This window comes from Drosophila innubila, chromosome X (genome assembly GCF_004354385.1).
Source record: "Drosophila innubila isolate TH190305 chromosome X, UK_Dinn_1.0, whole genome shotgun sequence".
Classification (NCBI taxonomy): Eukaryota; Metazoa; Arthropoda; class Insecta; order Diptera; family Drosophilidae; genus Drosophila; species Drosophila innubila.
Window position 1 is genome coordinate 29,136,798 of NC_047626.1, and position 20,074 is coordinate 29,156,871.

The 20,074-nt window shown below is 36.0% G+C and overlaps 4 protein-coding genes across 5 annotated transcripts; 3 read left to right on the top strand and 1 right to left on the bottom strand.

Annotated features, from left to right (window-relative positions):
• The first annotated feature begins 2,921 nt into the window (after positions 1 to 2,921).
• On the top strand, positions 2,922 to 5,117 carry LOC117793985. Its single transcript, XM_034634450.1, has 4 exons — positions 2,922 to 2,976; positions 3,213 to 3,370; positions 4,820 to 4,958; positions 4,997 to 5,117. The coding sequence occupies exons 1-4, from the start codon at positions 2,922 to 2,924 to the stop codon at positions 5,059 to 5,061; spliced, it is 417 nt and encodes a 138-aa protein (XP_034490341.1). The 3' UTR covers positions 5,062 to 5,117.
• A 4-nt stretch (positions 5,118 to 5,121) lies between these two features.
• Positions 5,122 to 9,063, top strand: LOC117794339 (rho GTPase-activating protein 27). Its single transcript, XM_034634972.1, has 4 exons — positions 5,122 to 6,280; positions 6,917 to 7,022; positions 8,415 to 8,597; positions 8,812 to 9,063. The coding sequence occupies exons 1-4, from the start codon at positions 5,152 to 5,154 to the stop codon at positions 8,903 to 8,905; spliced, it is 1,512 nt and encodes a 503-aa protein (XP_034490863.1). The 5' UTR covers positions 5,122 to 5,151; the 3' UTR covers positions 8,906 to 9,063.
• A 597-nt stretch (positions 9,064 to 9,660) lies between these two features.
• Positions 9,661 to 16,894, bottom strand: LOC117794341 (multivesicular body subunit 12A). 2 transcript variants are annotated; one of them, XM_034634975.1, is made up of 6 exons: positions 16,691 to 16,894; positions 13,504 to 13,876; positions 11,591 to 11,749; positions 11,188 to 11,524; positions 10,878 to 11,111; positions 9,661 to 10,817 (listed from the first exon to the last, which is right to left on the bottom strand). In XM_034634975.1, the coding sequence occupies exons 2-6, from the start codon at positions 13,758 to 13,760 to the stop codon at positions 10,698 to 10,700; spliced, it is 1,107 nt and encodes a 368-aa protein (XP_034490866.1). In that variant the 5' UTR covers positions 13,761 to 13,876; positions 16,691 to 16,894; the 3' UTR covers positions 9,661 to 10,697. The 2 variants fall into 2 exon arrangements, with proteins under 2 accessions (XP_034490866.1, XP_034490865.1); XM_034634974.1 differs by having other exon boundaries at positions 10,092 to 10,817; positions 10,878 to 11,120.
• A 540-nt stretch (positions 16,895 to 17,434) lies between these two features.
• On the top strand, positions 17,435 to 18,755 carry LOC117787362 (transcription initiation factor TFIID subunit 8). The gene is made up of 4 exons (XM_034625873.1): positions 17,435 to 17,642; positions 17,707 to 18,141; positions 18,209 to 18,337; positions 18,398 to 18,755. The coding sequence occupies exons 1-4, from the start codon at positions 17,495 to 17,497 to the stop codon at positions 18,682 to 18,684; spliced, it is 999 nt and encodes a 332-aa protein (XP_034481764.1). The 5' UTR covers positions 17,435 to 17,494; the 3' UTR covers positions 18,685 to 18,755.
• The last annotated feature ends 1,319 nt before the right edge of the window (positions 18,756 to 20,074 follow it).

A 20,074-nucleotide genomic window follows, 5' to 3' on the forward strand; every position in this document is an offset into this window, starting at 1 on the left:
GATCTCAGAGACTATAAGAGCTAGAGACACCAAACTTGGTATGTAGGTTCCTCTATGTTGCAGATCTTGTTTGATTCGTTTTTGGATTGGACAACTGTATCATATAGCTCCCATAGAACCGATCTGTCGAAAATCAAGCTAAAGTATGAAAATTCTGTTTGTTCTTTGAGATATCTTAACCAAACTGTTGGAATATGCATATTAATTAGTGTTATTAATCCTGACCGAAGTTGGTTCAAATCGGTCTACTATATCATATAGCTGACATAGGACCGATCGGGCGAAAATCTAGTTTTAGTATGAAAAACTTTTTTGATTTATGAGATTTCGTAACCAAACTAATAGAATTTTTATTAAAGTTGGTCTTATACATCCTGACTGAAATTGGTGCAAATCGGTCTACTATATCATATAGCTACCATAGGACCGATAGGGCGAAATTCAAGTTTTAGTATGAAAAACTTTTTTGTTTTATGAGATATCGTAACCAAACTGATAGAATACGCCTTTACGTTGGTCTTATACATTCTGACCAAAGTTGGCTCAAGTCGCTCCACTGTATCATATGGTTGCCATCGGACCGATCGGACGAAAATCAAGTTTTAGTATGAAAAACTTTTTGTTTTATGAGATATCGATAATTGTTGTATCCTAGTAAATACATATGAATACAATTCTCTAACGTTGAATGCGACAATCGTAAGCATTGAAAGTAAAAAAAATTCTTTTGTCAAAAACTTTTTTTTGTTTCATTGAAAAAATGCTAAACTTAAAGCTCTTGCAATCGTGTGTTTTCAAGATAATTACTAAAAGCGACAAGTAGCATCTTATTATGTTCTTTGTTCTCTTTGTGTGAACTATATCTTAAGTTTTTAAGTCATTAAGAATCTTTATTATAGGAATTCAAGTGTTTTCCTTGCATTTTCGTTTAGTTTTTGATGGTGGAAGAGAGATTTCATCAAAGAATCATTATCAGGAGTGCGAAAGAAAACGAAACCAACCGCAATTTCCAAAATATGTATGGCTTCGCTTTCTGTGGCACCCCTGTATCACTGTGGACGGCAGTTCGCGCTAGTGACGAAAGCAGCACGAAGGGTGCGAAAGGCGACTGGCAATATATACAGCTAATTTGGAAAATTTGATATGACTGTCCGATCAGAACGAGCTATATACCGATCAAAAGGTTTAGTGCTAACTTACAAAATGGAATACTAAAACTTTCTTAATTCACCTGGGTCATGAGATAAGGGGTTGTAAGTGGGAGGGGAAAAACTTAAATGTTTGCAGCTAATGGGGCTGTTGGGGCCTTTTGTTAAAATTTTGTATTATTTAAAAATTCTACTTAAAAATACGCGTCGATTGATACCTCAATCACTCAAAGCCGATAACTGGTTCAAAAGATAAATAAATTTGAAAATTGTAGTGGACTTCTCAAAATAATATGAAAAGTCAGTTTGTTTGTCTGTTTGCATCAAAGCGCTAAAGAAGCTTAAATGTAATGATGGGGATATATTTCTTTTGGAAAATTTAGAAATTTTTCTTCTACGACTTTTTGAAAAAAAGCTAGTTTAGCGGAAAAACGCTTAATCCCGCTAAAATTGAAACCTCAACAGTTTCCAAGCCATTAAATATACAGATATGTTCTATATATCATTGGAAAGATGTGTTTGAGAGCTTTTAGGCGTACCTTTAAAATTTCTAAAGTACTCAGGTAACATTTTACAGGTGAAATAAAGTTTTTTAGATTACATTTAGGCGATTTTTGACAAAACGGCTCTAACGATTTTTGTTAAATTTGAGTGTGTTGTAGTACGTAAAATTTTTGGTAATTTTTTTGGTATTTGAAACATACATTTTGGTTGAGGGGTTCGGAAGATATTACCTATTAAGTGAATATATACATTTTTCTATCGGTCGAAAATCACGTTTCAGTACCTAAAACTTTTTGGTTTTATGAGATATCTCAACCAAACTGATACAATATGATAATATATATCCTGGCCAAAGTTGGTTCAAATCGGACCACTATTTCATATAGCTGTCATAGGACCGATCGGGTCAAAATTAGGTTTTAGTATGAAAAACTTTTTTGTTTAATGAGATATTTTAACCAAATTGATAGCATATGCATTTAAGTTAGCTTTAAAAATCCTGACCGAAGTTGGTTCTTATCGGACCACTATATCATATAGCTGTCATAGGACCAATCGGGCGAAAATTAAGTTCTACTGTGAACAACTTTTTTGTTTTATGAGAAATCTTAACCAAACTAATACAATATGCATTTAACTTGGTTGTATATATACTGACCAACGTTGTTTAAATAGGCGGAGCTTCCTAGTTTTCTTAATAATTCAAAACAAATTTTTTTTTAAATATGAAATAAATTCAACAACATTCGGCACTGCGCAAAAAGTAATTTTTATGTACAAAGAAGCTCACCCTTTTTGCGCACAGTGCACAATGTCAATTTTCGTTTTTTTTTTTAATAATTCATATGTTTATATAAAATTTTTATATTAAACTTAATTTTGTTCGCCACAAAATTGGATATCAGAAATTTTGGCGCTAGGAATTGCTTTCTTTTTATTTTGGGATAATAAATATCTACAATTTTAAATGTCAATAGCTTAAGAGATATGTACATATCTTTGAAGTATTAAAATTTCGACATTCTTGAGTGTATAATGATCAAAAATACAAGCTCCAAAGATTTTTTGAAATTACCACACTTTAAAGAAATTTCAACAAGGGTCTCACCATAGAAAAAAAATGAATTTTCTTGTCTGTTTACCAAATTTTCTATATGTATATTAAAAAAAAGTAGATTCGGTTGCAATGTGTCTGTTACATAGTGTTATTTAACATTTGTATAGATCTCGTATTTGTATTGGTAGGGTTTTATCTTATCAAAGTGGGCAATGTTGGTCGCTGCCGTCGAGACGCAACAGTTGCCGATAAGAGACCCCAAAGAGAGTTGAGAACTAAAAATTTCATACTTCGATTTCGTCAGCGTGAGTAGAGACTGTAATGTGAGCTGCCTGTGAATTATAGCCAAGACAGCTCCCACTGCGTCATAGTTTGGAATATATCTGGAACCGGCCATTGGAATTCGACTAAAACAATACAATAACAAAGAAAAAAGAAAAATATTAATAAATAAATAAAAAAAAAAAAGTAAAAAGAGAAACAATAATCTTATACAAGCATAGGCATAGACATATGCCTTGGCTTGTGGTCGGTCAATCAGGCCAACCAACCAGTGACAACAACAATAATAACAGCAACGACAATTGCAATTTGCACAGTGGTGCAAGTTTCATATATAAGTAGCAACGGAAGTTGGCACTTGGCAAAGGGAACAGTTGAGGTATGCACATGATATAAAATTTACAAATATTAATTTCTCTACACCCTGTCTACTGTGAAACTTCTTTAAGTTAATCCAAAGTGAACAATTCTCAATTCTCTATGAACGTAACCCAAGGGATTCACCCAAGTCACGCGATGAATCAAGTGAAATAAGTCGAAGATAATGACTAGAAGGCATCTCCGACCCCTTAAAGTATATATAGTCTTGATCAGCATCAACAGCCGAGTCGATATAGCCATGTGTGTCTGTCCGTCTGTCTGTCTGCCCTTCTGTATGAACAAAAGGATCTCAGAGACTATAAGAGATAGAGATACCAAACTTTCACTCACAGACTTCTATATACCTGACGCAGATCAAGTTTGTTTCAGATTTAAGCCCCGATTTAAACCCGTTCGTTTAACTGTATGAACAAAGGGATCTCAGCGACTATTAGAGATAGCGTTACCAAATTTGACACACAGATTTCTATATACCTGACGCAGATCAAGTTTTTTCAAATTAAAGCCATATATATTGAAGTAAGTAACGGGTATTCTATGGTCGGGATCTCGACAATAGCCTTTCCGACTAGTTTTAATAATAAAACTTATAATGATTACGTTCTCTGTTAAATTTAAAGAAACAAAATTAGATTGAGAAACTAATCATCGTTTCTTTAAAACATGATTCAATTTTATATAATCGTCTTACTTGCTTCTTAAGGGATTCGTTATACTATACATTAATAGTTCCAATATAACTGGAGTGTGTGACGCAACAGGTTTAATAAAGGTACACAATTTTTTTTTTTCATTTCCACACCACTAGTCATGTACAATTAATTTTTAATTTAAACGCGTTAAGATTTAAGAAGGTTCACAGTGACGGGCAACTTTGAATCGAAACTAACCGTTCTACATGAATCGGTTATTAAACGGTTATTTAGATTTTTCTGTTTTGGTATAATGCAAAAGAAAGAAAGTTTCACTGTAGCAAATGTATTTACAGCCGTGAGAAAATAATTAGAACAGCATAACTTTCACAATAACGTTGATTAAATAATTCTTTTAATATATAATCTATTGATCTTTTTAAAGTATTTTAGACAGGCTTTTAAAGTGTTTAGTATTTATATCCAAATATGTAAATTTTTTATAGTTCTGATCAATTTTTTGGTTAACTCCTTTTGTTTAATATGAAGAAGTTCCCTCATTATTGCCGATCATTTTGGTCCATCTGGACTTGATAGAAGTGGAATCTGAAAGTGACATTTTTCATGTTTTTTTATTTGTTGCCATAATTTTTAAGCATTTTCTGATCCTCTTTAATGGTTATTTATTGGCTTAAAGTCGGGCGATTAAGCAGTTCGCTCAATAACATCAATATTTTTTAAATGTGATCTTATTATATTGCACAAGTCTGTACGTCGATGTAAGTATTTATATGGTTGCTTTGTTTTTTGAATAGCTCGCACCACGGCACCACGATAAGTCGTCCGGCTCCCTGACGTCATCGACACTTGCAACTGGAGAAGTCAAAGTCAAAGCAGGAGACGAAGACGCAGGCGAAGGCAAAGGCGAAGGCAAAGGCGAAGGCAAAGGCGAAGGCAAAAGGGAAGACAAAGACAAAGAAGCACGAACAAGTGGGAAGGAGGAGGTGTCACACATGCGCGCACAATAATAGCAATAACAACAATAAGCAGTCGATAAGCTGAGCGGTGTCCAAATCCACATCTCAGTCTGAGTGCAAATCAGAGTCCGAGTGCGAGTGCGACTGCGAGATAAACGAGCACTGTAAAGATGCAGGCGAACCCGAGTTATGTGCCGCCAGTGACGCCTGGCACGCCGGACTCGACGCATTTGATACTTGGTGCAGCGGGTTACGCGGCCCATGAGCGGAGGCAACCACACAAGACCTTGATGAACTGTTTTCGCGATCGGTCGGCGCCTTCGACGGCAACGGTATCCCACTATGTGCGCTCGCCAAGCTCGACTTCGGCGGCTCTGCTACGACTAGAGGGCAGCATTGGCACCGGCTCGAACAGTGCACTGGACACAGCTGGGGTGAGTGTGTCTGGTGCTGGGAGACCGGAAGCTGTGGTGCTGTTGCGGGAGCTGAGAAGCAAGCCTAATAAGCTGACGCTGCTTAAGAGCAGCAGCACAAGGGATCTAACGCGCCTGCTCTTGGATGAGTCAACTGTACTGGTGTCTAACACCAGCCTGGACATGTGCTCCTCCAACTCATCGTCGGCTGGCAGTCCGGCCCAGGGACGCGAGCGGAGTGGGAGTCGTGAGTGCTGTACCGTCTGCTCCAAGCGATGGCATAATCTCAAGCAGCGCATGCACACGCTGGAGCAGGATCTGCTGGCACAGGCCAGCTACAGTCAAGAGCTGGAAACGAAACTCTCGGACATGAGTCGCCAACTGACCGAACTGCTGCAGGAGAAACGCACCCCGATTGGCGGTTCTGGAGGGAAACGAAGTGGTGTGACGCCGGTGCGACCTTCCAGATTGGCCGCCTGGATGAATCTGGCCAACTGGTGGAAGAGTCGACCCAGCGTGGAAACGCTACGCGAACAACGCATCTTCTTTGATGAGCCCTGCTTCGATACGGAACTGGAGCTAGTACTGAAGCATGACCAGCATCGCACAGTGCCACGGATTGTGGTCGATTGCTGTGACCTGATCGAGCATAAGTACAGAAGATCCACCCAACCAGTCGAGGGCATTTACCGCCAATGCGGCGACTACAATAAAATCCAAACACTGCGCTTTAACATCGATGCCAACGACTATGATGCACTGCGTCAAAATGGCGTCGATATACACACACTGACCGGAGTGCTCAAGCTGTTTTTGCGCGAGATTAAGAGCCCCTTGGTGAGCGTGAATGAAGCCAAGACTTTTATCGGCCTACCAAATCAATGGCGTAAGTTTAAACCAAAACTAATTACCAAAACGTACTAAGCCTAAGCACGAATAAATTCAAATTTAGTATATGCGACTTCTAAAATTCATACTTGATATAAGCACGAATCACTAACTAAATTCCCAACAATCTTGATATAAGAACAAAGAATCTAGCATTTAGTAAAACACTAGATTTTTAAGAAATAAGTACGAAAATTCTTTATAGAAGTTCGGCTATCAGTTTCGACTTTCTTTTTTACGGCGAATACTCACAAGTTCAAAAAATCTAATATCGAGATCATTATTTCCTTTTATAATATTTTATACTTACAAATCAAATTTACACCATTTTGATTAAGTCAACTTTAATCAAGTACCATGCTCTTAATTTAAGAAGTTTTTGTACTCAGTTACAGAGTTTAAGGAACTTGAAACATGTTTTAACTGTAATAAAATCATGTACGTTTTGAACTCACTTTTAGATATGAAATAAGTTCGCCATCATCGACTTCTGTAATTTCACCATTCATGAGAAATCAAGTTTAAATGGGGCATTCTTAGTACGAATTACTTTATTTTTTCGATCTGTGTACCTTCCCTCCAAGCACTAATCTATTTCCAGTTACTAATTGCTCATTCTCCATCCTCAACGTAGTGCTCACCGATCTGAACCAGAAACTGGACACACTCAAGAGACTTATACGCTCGCTGCCAGAGATTAATCGCGACACAATGGATTATCTCTTTGCCCACTTCAATCGGTAAGTTGTACCCCCTACCATTTCTCGAAGCAGTCAACCACATTTTAACCCAAAGAACAAAATTCGGCCCACTTGCAGGTCGAATTTTCCAAAAACCCATCATTTTGCACGACAAAAGTGTTTGATTTACTATATTTGAAAAAATTTCAGCCTTCTAGCGCTTTTTGCATTATATTAATCAGTAAATCAAACAATTAAGTGAAAATTATTTTCATTTTTGTTGTATTTTTATACCCGTTACTTAAAAAATAAGCATGAGTATATAATAAATTCGTTGAAATGTATGTTATAGGGAGAAGGATGCTTAAGAAATAGAGCAACCAAATTTAACACACAGATTTTAATAAACCTCACGCAAATCAAGCTTGCCCCCTCCGTCACCACAAATAGCAAAAATCTTTCCCACCCACAGTCAAGGGCCTAGGCAGAGGGTGGGGGGTCATTGGTATATTTGCTACAAAAAAAAATAATTTTAAATGTATTATATGCCCTTTATGAGATTTAAGAATAATTTTATTTAATAATTTTGACATTTACAAACAACCAATCTTGATTCTGGCGCATCGATCGGACAAAAAACACTAAAGATAGCATATCTTTAACACATAATAACATGCCTAAACATTTCATGAAGACAAAAAATTTTCAACTCAAAAAACAAAAATTAGGAATTGATTTTCGAACTATGGTTTTTTGGTGAAAACATCTTAGAATTGACGGTAGAATACGAGTTTTGGTTACCACTTTTGAATTTTTTTGAAACAAATCGATGCACTCCAATGTATAGTATATGCTGAGTGCGCAAAAAAGGCTAGTCTCCAAAAAAATCTTAACTTATATAAGTTTGTGAAATTCCAGAAATATGACTACGAGGTTATATTGCTAACACGAATATTTACGTGTGTTCTACAAGTCTCTAAAAGCAAACCCCAATTTTGGTGTTTTTAAAACAAAGTAACAAATAAATTAAAATTAAATGAAATTAAAACAATCCCAAAATTAATTATTTTGTTGAAATTTAAAACAAATATATAAAAAAAATCACTGACATTTTAAGAACTCGAATATTTTTGAACAGTTGTTTTTAAAATAAAAAAAAATCTCTTCAGAATTGTGGTGAGGGATATTCCCTTTTCCTTACGCCATTGTCGTCTTCCGGGTGATAAGCTTTTTCTATTATTATTAGGTATCTATTAAGATTAAAGTATACCGAAAAAGCTTAAAAGTCATAGATAAATTAAATATATACATATACCTTAATTTTGTAACGGGTATCTTATAGTTGGGGGTTCGATTATAGTCTATCCCACTTGCTTTGTACTAATATGTATCACTTTAAGTCCTCACTGACTCTCTCCCTCTCTATATTCATATATATTCTGTCTCCCACAGACTCACCAAAGTGCCTTTGCAACAGATCAGCGCCGAGACGCTTTCGATATCAATAACACCTTCGATATTCCACACTGTGCCTCAAGGTGTTCACATGAACGACATACAGCAGCTGTTGAGAGAGGGCGAAACCCTGGCTGATTGTGTGAAGCTAATGATTGAGTACCAGGCTCGCATTTTCGAGTAAGTGGAAGGGCCCAAAGCTTTTGTACCTGGTGCTGGTGTTGGTCTTGTTGTTGATTCCCAGCTTTAATGCTCATCCTTAGCCGGCTTTAAACCACATTAAATCAATTTGTCTCGAAATCGTTGCTAATTACACGATCCTTAAATTCCCGAATCCAATCCAAACTGCTCCGCTCTGCCCCCACCCCCCACTTTGCTCCTCGTCTCTACACAGATGTACGGCTGATCGTCGCGTGAAGCGCCTAAGTATGCGCAACTTGAAGAAGACGCTGTCCCAACCGGATTTACTTTTTCAAAACTTATTCTGATTCCGATGCCAGAGCTCAAAGTGACCAAATCATAAATAATTATCATAATAAGTACGACTTTTTTGTACATATTTACTTATAAATTACGATTTTATACTGTACATAATTTAGTTATGAATATATGTATATTAACAATACCTACTGTACTGGTTTTTTTATACGAATTTTTCTTGCAATAATCATTAATACATTTACCCACTTAAAACACACATTCATGTGATGATTCTAATCAAAAGATCAATGTTAGGTAAACTGATGGCTTTATACATATTTGTTTTCTTAAATTCATTTTCACAACGATCATATTGTTATGTTTTTTTAAGTTTTGATTTGTGAAGAACTTTTTATTTTAATTAGATTCAAATTTCAGCAAATTACAAATTCAGATGATTATGGATGCTACAAGAATGTTTTGTGTAAGCATTAAGCCTCCGAAATACCAAAGATATCGGCGAATATTGTAATTATACAAGAAGCAATAATAGGCAGCCCAAAGTGTTCTACTTATTTTATGGAACTTACTAAACATTTAAAAATTAGTGGGAAATTTTAAGTTATTCGAACAAAAATATGTATTATAATTGAAATAAATAATATATAACATTGGAGATTGCATTTCACTTTAAAGTTTAAATTGATAAGACTGTAAAGCATGAGCGGCAACAGATATCGACAGAAATAAAATCACATAGGGGCCCCCTATACGATGTAGTCGTTGAACATAGATTAAATATAACACAATCTATATTTATGTATATGTATATATATATATTTATTTTTAATTTGAACATCTGCATAACATTTTATTTTTGGGGTTGTTGAGGGCGGTGTAAGGGGAAGAGCCAATGATTTGTTTAACATAATTACGCGTACAGTCTATGCGTCTCTAGAGCTACCGTACAATATTTAAATTACCAACTGGCGTTACTGTGCTAAGTGACCTATTTAATTACATATGCATTTTATGTATTTGTAATTGTATGTATAAGTATATGTCTGTGTATATGTGTATAACTGTCATCTGTAATCTGCAATATTATATAAATGTTTGCATGCAACTTTTGTTTATTTCAATACTTTCGCTGGCTTACGTGTGACTTGTTCAGCTTTAACATTAGACTAAATACCTAAATAAACTAGCTTGTATGTATTTGTTATTATTTTATATAAATACTTGTTAACAGGGTGTGCTTGTGTATATGTGTGTTTATTTTTTGTATTATATGAGAGAAGGTTGTACACAGTATATAGATAAGTTGATGCCGAATAAATCAATGAGTTTTAATTGATTTACGGATAATTCAGTTAAAAACTAAAAATAATAATGACATACATTTGTTCACGATCACAATGCGGGGTAATTCATTTGTTTATATCTTTTAAATATATTTATGTCTATATGTATATGTATGCACATGATTAAATGATTCAGATAACAGCTGAATGCATATGGTAAATATACTACATATATAATTAAATTAGATACATATTATCAAAGGCACAGGAATCTATACACAAATATATGGGCTGAGGTCTTTTAAGAACATAATTGAATCTGAATCGAAGTGAACTTACACATGAATATAAGCTGATTGGGCAGTACTCGACTGCACTCGGGCTATTCATGATACTCGTTCACACACACGTAAGTACATTTCGATTAGTTAAAACTAATTTAGTATATTTGTAATTATTTAAATTAATTATTGCTTAGAATTTGAAATAGACGCGGGACGGGGCGGTGACAGGGACAGGAACATGGACGATGGTGAGATGGTATGATGTGTGGGCTCTACTGAAAGAATGGATTTTTTGAGGCCGATGATTTCATGGTGCATAAGATCTGGCGTTCCAACTGGAAGTCATAGTCCAACGTTTTCAGCAGTGTTGAGATTTCGGGCAGTGTGGGCAGCTACATAATAAAAGAATTGGTTACAATTTCTCAGATGATCGGCAAGACGTGCATACTCACATCAGTAATTCGCTGGTCACGCTGGAGCATGGCATTCATGGTAAATGGCACGCCTTCCAGCTCGGTATAAGTGCCAAGGGTGCCAGTGCCGCCATATCCCGCGCGTCCAGTACTAGTTGCTGTTCCTGCTGCTGCTGTCGATGCAGGACGCGGTGGCGCCGGTCGCTGTGGCGAATTGATTTGATAGTGCGCTTGAATTTCTTCATAGTCATGATGTTCAGTCGATGCAGGCACCTGTGGAAGCTGACACAATCGCCATCATTACATCATTATACAATATTAATTAAATTTTATATTTATTTGTACTCACCGGTCCACGTGGGCCACGTTGGCCGTGTAAATTGAGACGATTAAGCGCTTGCTCAACCTCACAGCTGATCCCTGGCACAGGGGGTGGCAAACGCACTGGAATGGCACCAGTTTTATAACAAATTAATACGCCATTTATATCACCAGCCAGCTTAAAGCCATCGGGCGCTATCTTAAGCTTCGAACAGAGTATTACATCAGTGACGGCATGGGTGACAGTGCCTCGTTTGGATAACTTGTATGCTATTTGACGCTTGCGCCAAGCCTTCTGATCGCTGTCGGCGGTGCGTGACAACAATGAGAACTCCTTTGGCGGCGCCACCTTTTCAGCAATGACTCTGTCAGTGTAATACAATTATCTAAATTAATTCAGTCCCATTGTCGGCGAAGTTAGCGCAACTTACTTAAGCGTCTCCACGACATATTCGGGCAGACCCTCGGATTTGGACAGGCACAGATAGCGTGTTGTCTGGCGGCCAAAGAGTATATTGTAGTCACGCCACAGATCGGCATCTGCATCCTGATCATAAGTGCGATGTATGGCACTAAAGTTCTTTGGGCATCTGCAAATAACAAACAAATAACACAATAAATTGCATTTAATTGAGGTTATGACACTTATTCGTTATTAGAGCGAGACAGCAGGTCAAGGAAAAACTTAGTTCAAGCTAAAGAGCAGCATCCATAGAAAACTGAAATAGTAAAGCAAACTCGACAACCAGATTTCCAGTAGTCGCATTTGACTCAGTTTATAGAGAAGTTGTGTCTTATGGTCATTTCCATTTAAGTTAATTAAATGGAATTAAAAATAATAGTTTTAAACTATTATGATTATTTTAATTGTCTTCTATATTTTACTTTAATAAATGATTAACAGAGTCGATACGTGACATTTTTATCCCCTATGTCTATTTTTCCTCTATGATTTTATTGGAAAATTATGAATGCATATATTTTAACTAAATTTAGCAATTAATAAACATATACTTTATTTATTCTAGGGTTTCAATTATGTTGAAAGAGAGGACTTAAAACAATCGGTTTATTATTTACTGGAAATGTGAATTCGGTTAGATCTTTTTGATAAATTCATTAACATTTTAATTGTTGATTAAGTAAGTTTTTGATCAATGTTTTAGTTTTTATTTCGCACGAAACTATCTGTAAAAATGAGTAAATATGAGGTACAGACGTGTACAAAATGATAAGACCACCGTTTCAAAATATTAATGTTATCGAGTAAGCGGCTCAATCGCGCCAGACCTTAATCCAGTGCTGCCAGTTTAGTTTTAAAAACATTTGCAACTTTTTTTTTCAAAAATGCTATTAGCCACATATCGATTTTCTTTAGCAATTTTAGCAACTTTATTAGAGAACTAGCATTTTTTCAATTTTCTTTAGCATTTTTGCCTTTTTTATACTGTTTTGAAATTGATAGCACAAGTTATGATTAACAGTGGTTCACAAAAATATCGGAAATTGTATTTAACTCAGTGGTTCGATTATATGAACAACTTGAAAGTTTTTTGCATCGTTTTGTGATTGGGTTAAAATGCCAAAAGTTTAGAAGCACTTTTTTACTTGACACAAATTACGCTGATTTAAGTGAAGCTGACGAGTTAAAAAGCATTATAAGTATTCTTTATTTAAATGTTAATATAATTGCTTAAGATATGAAATCATCTACCTTTTTAATTGAAGTATTTTCAATTTCAATTTCTTTTTCTTAAATTTATACATATATTTGTTGAAAATTTCAATTTGAAAATAATTTTCACATAACTTTTAGCAATTTTTAGCATCTTTTTTTTCCAAATCTAGCAATTTTTGCTTCGGAGATTCTGGCAGCACTGCCTTAATCCCGCGGATCATCATTGGAGATATGTTAAGAAGTGAAAGATGTTACGACTAGAAAATGCCTAAAAAGTGAGGCAACAAAAAGAGAATCCTGAAAAATATGTCGTTTCCAGAAGTCGCTTCTCTACAGCTTCTATAAAGTTCAGATGGGCTTCTATGATTGAAAATAATTATTTTAAATATACAAGCACCTGACCGTTTACTCACAAACTGTTTAAGCTGCTGTAGGAATCTATGTTGTTATTATTCAAAAGCTAAATTAATTCGACAAATTTACCAGAATTATAAAATTTGGAAAAATTCGGATATACATAAATAGTAACGAGTTTAAAGACTTCTTTCAGATACTATACGAAATGATTAGAAATTATATTAGAAAATAATTATTTAATCAATGTTATTGGGCCAATTATGCTGCTCTAATTATTTTGCACAAGCCTGCATATGTATGAGTACTTACCGCTCAAAGTCCTCAACGATATGCAAAGAGGTGATGGGCCGATTGTCCGGCAGGAAGCTCATTATAGAATTGAACACATTCATAGGACTTGTTGCAGATCCATTAGCTGTCCCCGGTGCACCTGCGCCTATTGCTGCCGCTGATGCATTTGCCGGTTGTTGTGGCTGACCCAACAATGCGGTTGCACTGGCCAACCCGGAGTTGCCACCACCGATGGCTGTGGCGCCGCTTTGAATGTGCTTGCCGGCCTTGTTCATGGCCTTATAGACGGCGACAGTTGATAACGCTGCTTCAGTTACTGCCGGCTGCCAGCTCTTCTTGGCAGTTTCTTATGCCTTTTGGTTTATTGTTTCCCTCGTATCCGTCTTCCGCCCTACCATGTGGATAACACAATCGATTGTACACATATTTTTATATAAGTAATTAAATGTTATTATGCATATGTACATTAGTGCTATGCCAATTTTGATATATTACTCATACGCCTCGAATCTGCATAACTGTTTTTTTTTTTTTCAATCAACAACAACAATCTTAATTAAACGGCATTTACGGGCATTTCCAAAACCGTGATTCATACACAAAGCAAGAAACAACAAGCGCTGCACTTTGTTTCTTTCCTCGCTATAGGTCTTTTGGGACTCCTAATATAAATTATATTTATACATATGTACGAGTATTTGCACATACTTGTATTTTGTTTACGCCAGTGCGAAGCGGTGCCATTGTGCAAAGTTTCTCTTTTTCGTACACACACGCATTCACCCACACACACGTACTTAGAGTCTAAAAGAAAACAATAACAAAAATACGCACATGTGCACTTGATCGCAATGCGTTTTTAATATACCCTACCTTTAATTTCCGTTTGACTTTATCTTTCTCCCGTTATAAAGCACTTATAATGCTTGTTATGAACCCAAATAAAACTCTCCTACCGGAACATATTTAGAGATAAGCTTTGCACACAAAATAGAGTACAATAAATATTCTGCACAATCTTCATGAAAAACCTGAAATGTCTACCAGAATAGATGTATAGCAAACACCATATAAGTCCAAATATCTTTGACACTTTGCTTTCTATATAAGTGATCCCTGTTGACCGCTCAATAGTCAAAATTATCATAATCACGTAAAACCTATTAATGAATAACACGTAGACAAAATAACAGTGATATTGTTTATAGTGTATTGACCCCAAGTGGTTCATTTAATTCTTAATCACAGTATTATAGGTACATATCTTTTTTTTCTCTAGAAATTGCTGTTTTTTTTTTTAATAATTCTATTTGTATAGGGGCTGCCAAAAACTTAAAATCTACCAAATTCAAGTCAAATTAACACATATATTAGTCAACTAGAATGATTATACCGAATGCATACTTGAATAATTTGAGTTTTTCTATATTTTTTCCGGTTTTTTAAAAATTGACTTCCAAAAGGGAGAGTACGTATCATATAGATTATTTTTAAAAATCTGTCTTCCAGCAATAAAAAGCTTATTTAAATGCAAAGAAATCATTTAAATTAAGATATATTTCTAAGATATTAAGTTATTTTATTTGGTCTTCTAAATTAAATTGAATGAAAAATTCTTGTCACTAACTAGTGGAAATCGTGTCATAAATAAAATAATAAAAAACATATCAAAATAGTTCTTAAAATGGATAACTATAACTAAAGTCAAAAAAGACTTTCATTTGTCGTCGCGTTCACGATGCATTGTTTTCTATAAGTAGTTTGAAAACGACAAGTCTTCAAAGATTGTATTTCATAATAAAAATATATTTAGCATAGGGACATTTAGTTCTGCAGGGAGGCTATAAAATATTATTAAATGTGATACAAAAAATTATTTTATAGCCTTCTCTATCCTACTTATGGACAACACTGGTATCAGCCATTAAGGGTATTTGAACTTCGGCGAAGTATGATAATAAACAATTTTACCCTTGTTCGCTTAGATAGCCTTGTCAATTTCAATATTAATTTGTGATTTTGTTTAGATAAAAAGTAAACATTTAATTTTAATGCCAGCTATTTAAAAATTCTTTTATGTAGCATATGTGTATGTGTAAGTACAGTAAGTGTACATACAGTGGCTCTCAGCTTATTTGACCCACTACATTTTGTATTGCCTAATTCAGATAATTTTCGTATACACGGAAATTTAAAATACAATGTAAATATTTTGGTTAAGTTTATATTAGTACTCTCGTATTCACTGTGTGGGTATGTGGTAACTAGAAAAAAAAAGTAACTAGAAGAGCCGGAAGAAGAGTAATAGAGTTGATTGTTGATTTTGAAGAGCAGGATCAGCATCGCTTTGTTTTTGTGCCTTTTGAACAGTGCTATTTATTGCAAAACTGATAAGAGCCCCGAGTCAAGGTGTTAATAAAAACAAGAGATAAACACACGCACACACACACACATATGCAACAACTCATTCATAGAGTAGCGGCTTTGAGTCATCGCACTAAAACTGAAAATCGCAACAAAGCAACCTTAAAAGTTACAGATGGACAGCGTAAAGAAGACGCTGAAGAAAAAGATTTTGGCAGCCACGAACAAGTGCGAAACAAAGAACAAAATAAATAAATAAACTGCAGTACGTGACAAGGGCTGTGGAAGGAAGACTGAAAAAAGACAAACAGAGAACAAGCAGCAGCCGTTACAAAAGCAAATAGTACAATAACCAACTCACTCGCACACCCGTTTACTTGTTTCACCCGCTCTCTCCCACTTACATACATATGCATACGCGCTCTCACACACTCTCTAAAATATTTCAAGTATTGAGTGTAAAACAGAAAGAATTAGACGCATTTCGCAATTGGTGCAACATAAAAATAGAAAAGTTTTTATATATGTAATGCCGGTTGTGGCGCACACAAATTAAATTATAGGCGCAAATTGCATGCCACTTAATTGAATATGAAAGGCAGCCTAGCAGAAGTCGGCGTTGTTGGCAGCAGCATCACATACACACACCACTCTTATATGCACATAATTAGCCTTCGTTGTTATAGCTGCTGCAACTCATTCCTTCAAGATTGGAATGGAAGTTAAAGTGTCTAATGCATAAAAACATTGCGTTGTGTTGCTACGCGGGCAACAACAACAGCAGCAGCATACAACATAATTGATGTGTATATATTTATTGTGCTGTACTATTTGTACATACCTTTTGCACCGTTTGAATCTGGCATACAAATTGCATTAAATAATTCACTTATTATCCGTCTTTTATATATTTTTAATACACAAATGAAATTTTTTTAAAACACATAAAAAAAACAATGAGATTTCGCAGCGCCCGCCGCCCGCACGTACCGTCCGACAGCTATGGATAATTAAAATCAACTGAAGTCAGTGGTGTGGGAGGCTGCCACCCAATCCAAGGGCTGCCACCCTGCACAATTTTCCGATCTGGTAGCATGTACTATTTTAATCAAATTGTAAAAACAGTTGCAATTAAGAAAATTCAATTTTCTTTTCATTTGTCATATTAAAGATAGAACTTTTTTAATTTTTGCCGTATTTTCTTTAGAAATTGTCGATGTTTTTATATTTTTTTAGAATTAAATTTGTAATTTCTCTCCCCTTGGGGTGACAAGCTTCAAACCTTCATTATAATGTAGGCCTTTATTTAATTAAATTTCCGTATTTCAATCGCACAGCTGATTTCAAATGTGCAGTACTATCAGTGGGCTGCCAACTTGTTTTAATAGTCATGGCAGGCTTGGTTTTCGACACAATTAAACTCTAAACTCTGCAAAAATGTTTAAAATTTTAGTTTTAAAACTTAGAGAATTAGCCAAAACATTATTTTTTGAAAAAGTCACTCAGATGAAAAAAGGATCCATATCAGTTTTCAGGGCTGCCAGGCGTTCAAATTACTTGTAATTTTTTTCTGCGCTACAAGGTTGCCACATCGCTTGCTCGGAACGACACAACTTTAATTGTATCTAAACAAATTTTAAGTGTAATGGAAAAAACAGAAGCAATTACCATACCTAACATCGATGCATATCGTCGTTTACTCAACAAGGCAGTCTCACAACTTCTATTGGATAAAGGAGCCGCCTCAGCCAGCAATCAATGCCTGGAAACATTAACGCAAATGATGCAGGCGCGTAAGTAACAAACATTAAACTTGGAGCAATGAGAGCTATTTTTGATATGATACTTTGTTTATAGTGATTGTTGAAATTGGAAATTCGGCACACAATTATTGTGAGCTGGGTGGACGCACCATGCCCATCGTAGGTGACGTCAGCTTGGCGCTTATTAACATGGGCATATCAATAAACAGCTTGGAGCCCTATGTGCGTCGTGTCAATCATGTGCCTATTCCCCTACCGTCACAACAAACACAACAGCGGCAATTAAGTTTGTTGCAGGCTGGCAGCAAGGCGACACATCCACATTATGTGCCCAGCTATTTTCCAGCAATGCCGGATCCACACGCCTACATACGGACGCCGACCCACAAGCAGCCTGTCACCGAGTACGAGGCGATTCGGGAAAAAGCCGCTAGCCAGAAGCGCGATGTCGAAAAGGCACTGACCAAATTCCTGTGCAAGACTACAGAGACGAACAATCTGTTTCCCACCGAAGATAATATGTTTCCACGTAAGTCAAGACTTGTCTCAAATCACGTACCCGTATGACATTTTTGTCATTTAATGTTTTGCTTCAGTAATTGCTAGCAAGCCAGCCTTTCCCGCCTACGCAGCTGCACTGAATCCCACAGATCAAGTGTTTGACTTTGAGGAGCTAGAGTATCATTACTTAGTGGCCAACCGTACAGAGGATGTACCTAGCAAAGGTTTGTCCAAATGCGACTTACTAAGCATTTAACTAATTCAAGCTTCTATTTCGTTTCCAGAGGATGGCGAGGATGGGGACAGTGAGAACGAGGAACTGGAGGGGGATAAGTCCAAGGAAGAGAAGCCCGAGCTGGAGATCAAGCCCAATTCAACTACAAATAAAGCAATTTTGGAAAATCCCAACATAGACAATCCCTACTTGCGTGCTGCCACTCTGCCCAAACGTTCCAAGCTGCACACAGACACCGCCGCACAGACACGGATGCTGCCCACTCGTAATCTTGTCTCATCTGCCTCCGCAGCATCAACGCCTTCAACTCTAGAAATAACTAAAAGTAGCATTTAGCGTATGCACTGTAGTTAAATTAGCGTATATTTTACGTGGGCAGTCCGACAAGTAGTGAGCCTTTTTCCCTGAGGTCGCCACTAATGCAAGAGTCACCAATTAAGATACCTGATTACTTCTTTTCACAATCAGCAGGTAATTCTTAACAATCAAAAATGTCAAATTTTGGTATCGGTATCACAAAAAATGAATCGTACAAATAGTGTGAGACCTGAAACTGATTGTTTATTACGAACGATGAAAAGAGATTTTTCACAAACATAGTAGGCTGATCACTGCGGACGGCAGTTCGCGTTAGGGACGAAAGCATCACGAAGGGTTCGAAAGGCGACTAACTATATATACAGCTAAGTTGGAAAATTTGCTACGACTGTCCGATCACATCGAGTTATATACCGATCGAAAGGTTTAGTCCTAACTTACAAAATGGAATACTAAAACTTTTTCTAACCAACCGGGGTAATGAGATACGGGGGTGTACGTGGGAGGGGAAAAATTTAAATGATTGTAGCTAATGGGACTGTTGGGGCCTTTTGTTAAAATTTTGTATTTAAAAATTCTACTTAAAAATACGCGTTGATTGATACCTCAATCACCCAAATCCGATAACTGGCTCAAAAGATAAATAAATTTGAAAATTTTAGTGGACTTCTCAGATTGAAATGAAAAGTCAGTTTGTTTGTCTGTTTGCATCAAAGCTCTAAAGAAGCTTAAATGTAATGATGGGGATTTATTCTTTTTCAAAAATCTAGAAATGTTTGTTCTATATCCCGCTAAAATTAAAACCTCAACCTCCAAGCCATAGCAGCTACAGATATGTCCTATATATCATTGGAAAGGTGTGTTTGAGGGCTTTTAGGCGTACCTTTAAAGTACTCTTCTAAAGTACTCAGGTAACATTTTACAGGTGAAATAAAGTTTTTTAGCTTACATTTTGGCGATTTCTGATTAAAAATAAATAAATAAAAATTAATTAAAAAAAGCGAAAATTGGCATTCGGCACTGCGCAAAAAGTAATTTTTATGTACAAAGAAGCTTCCCCTTTTTGCACACAGTGCACAGTGCCAAGTTTCGCTTTTTTTAAATTTATTTTTATTTAAAATTTTTAGATTAAACTAAATTTTGTTCGTCACAAAATTGGATATCAGAAATTTTGGGGTTAGAAATTGCTTTCGTCACTAGACTTTTACCTCGTGTAGAGGTTTTTTTTTAAATAAAATGGTATCATTTCATTCAGCAGGTACTGATTACTGATCCATCACAAGAAAAGGAGCGATCACTAATTGAAAAACCTGCTGAAGGCCCGCATTTACTATCAAGTAGTTTATTCTTTTAGACAGGCACTGTCAAAATTTCAACCGATTCAGACCATTAATTTGGTATTGACAGA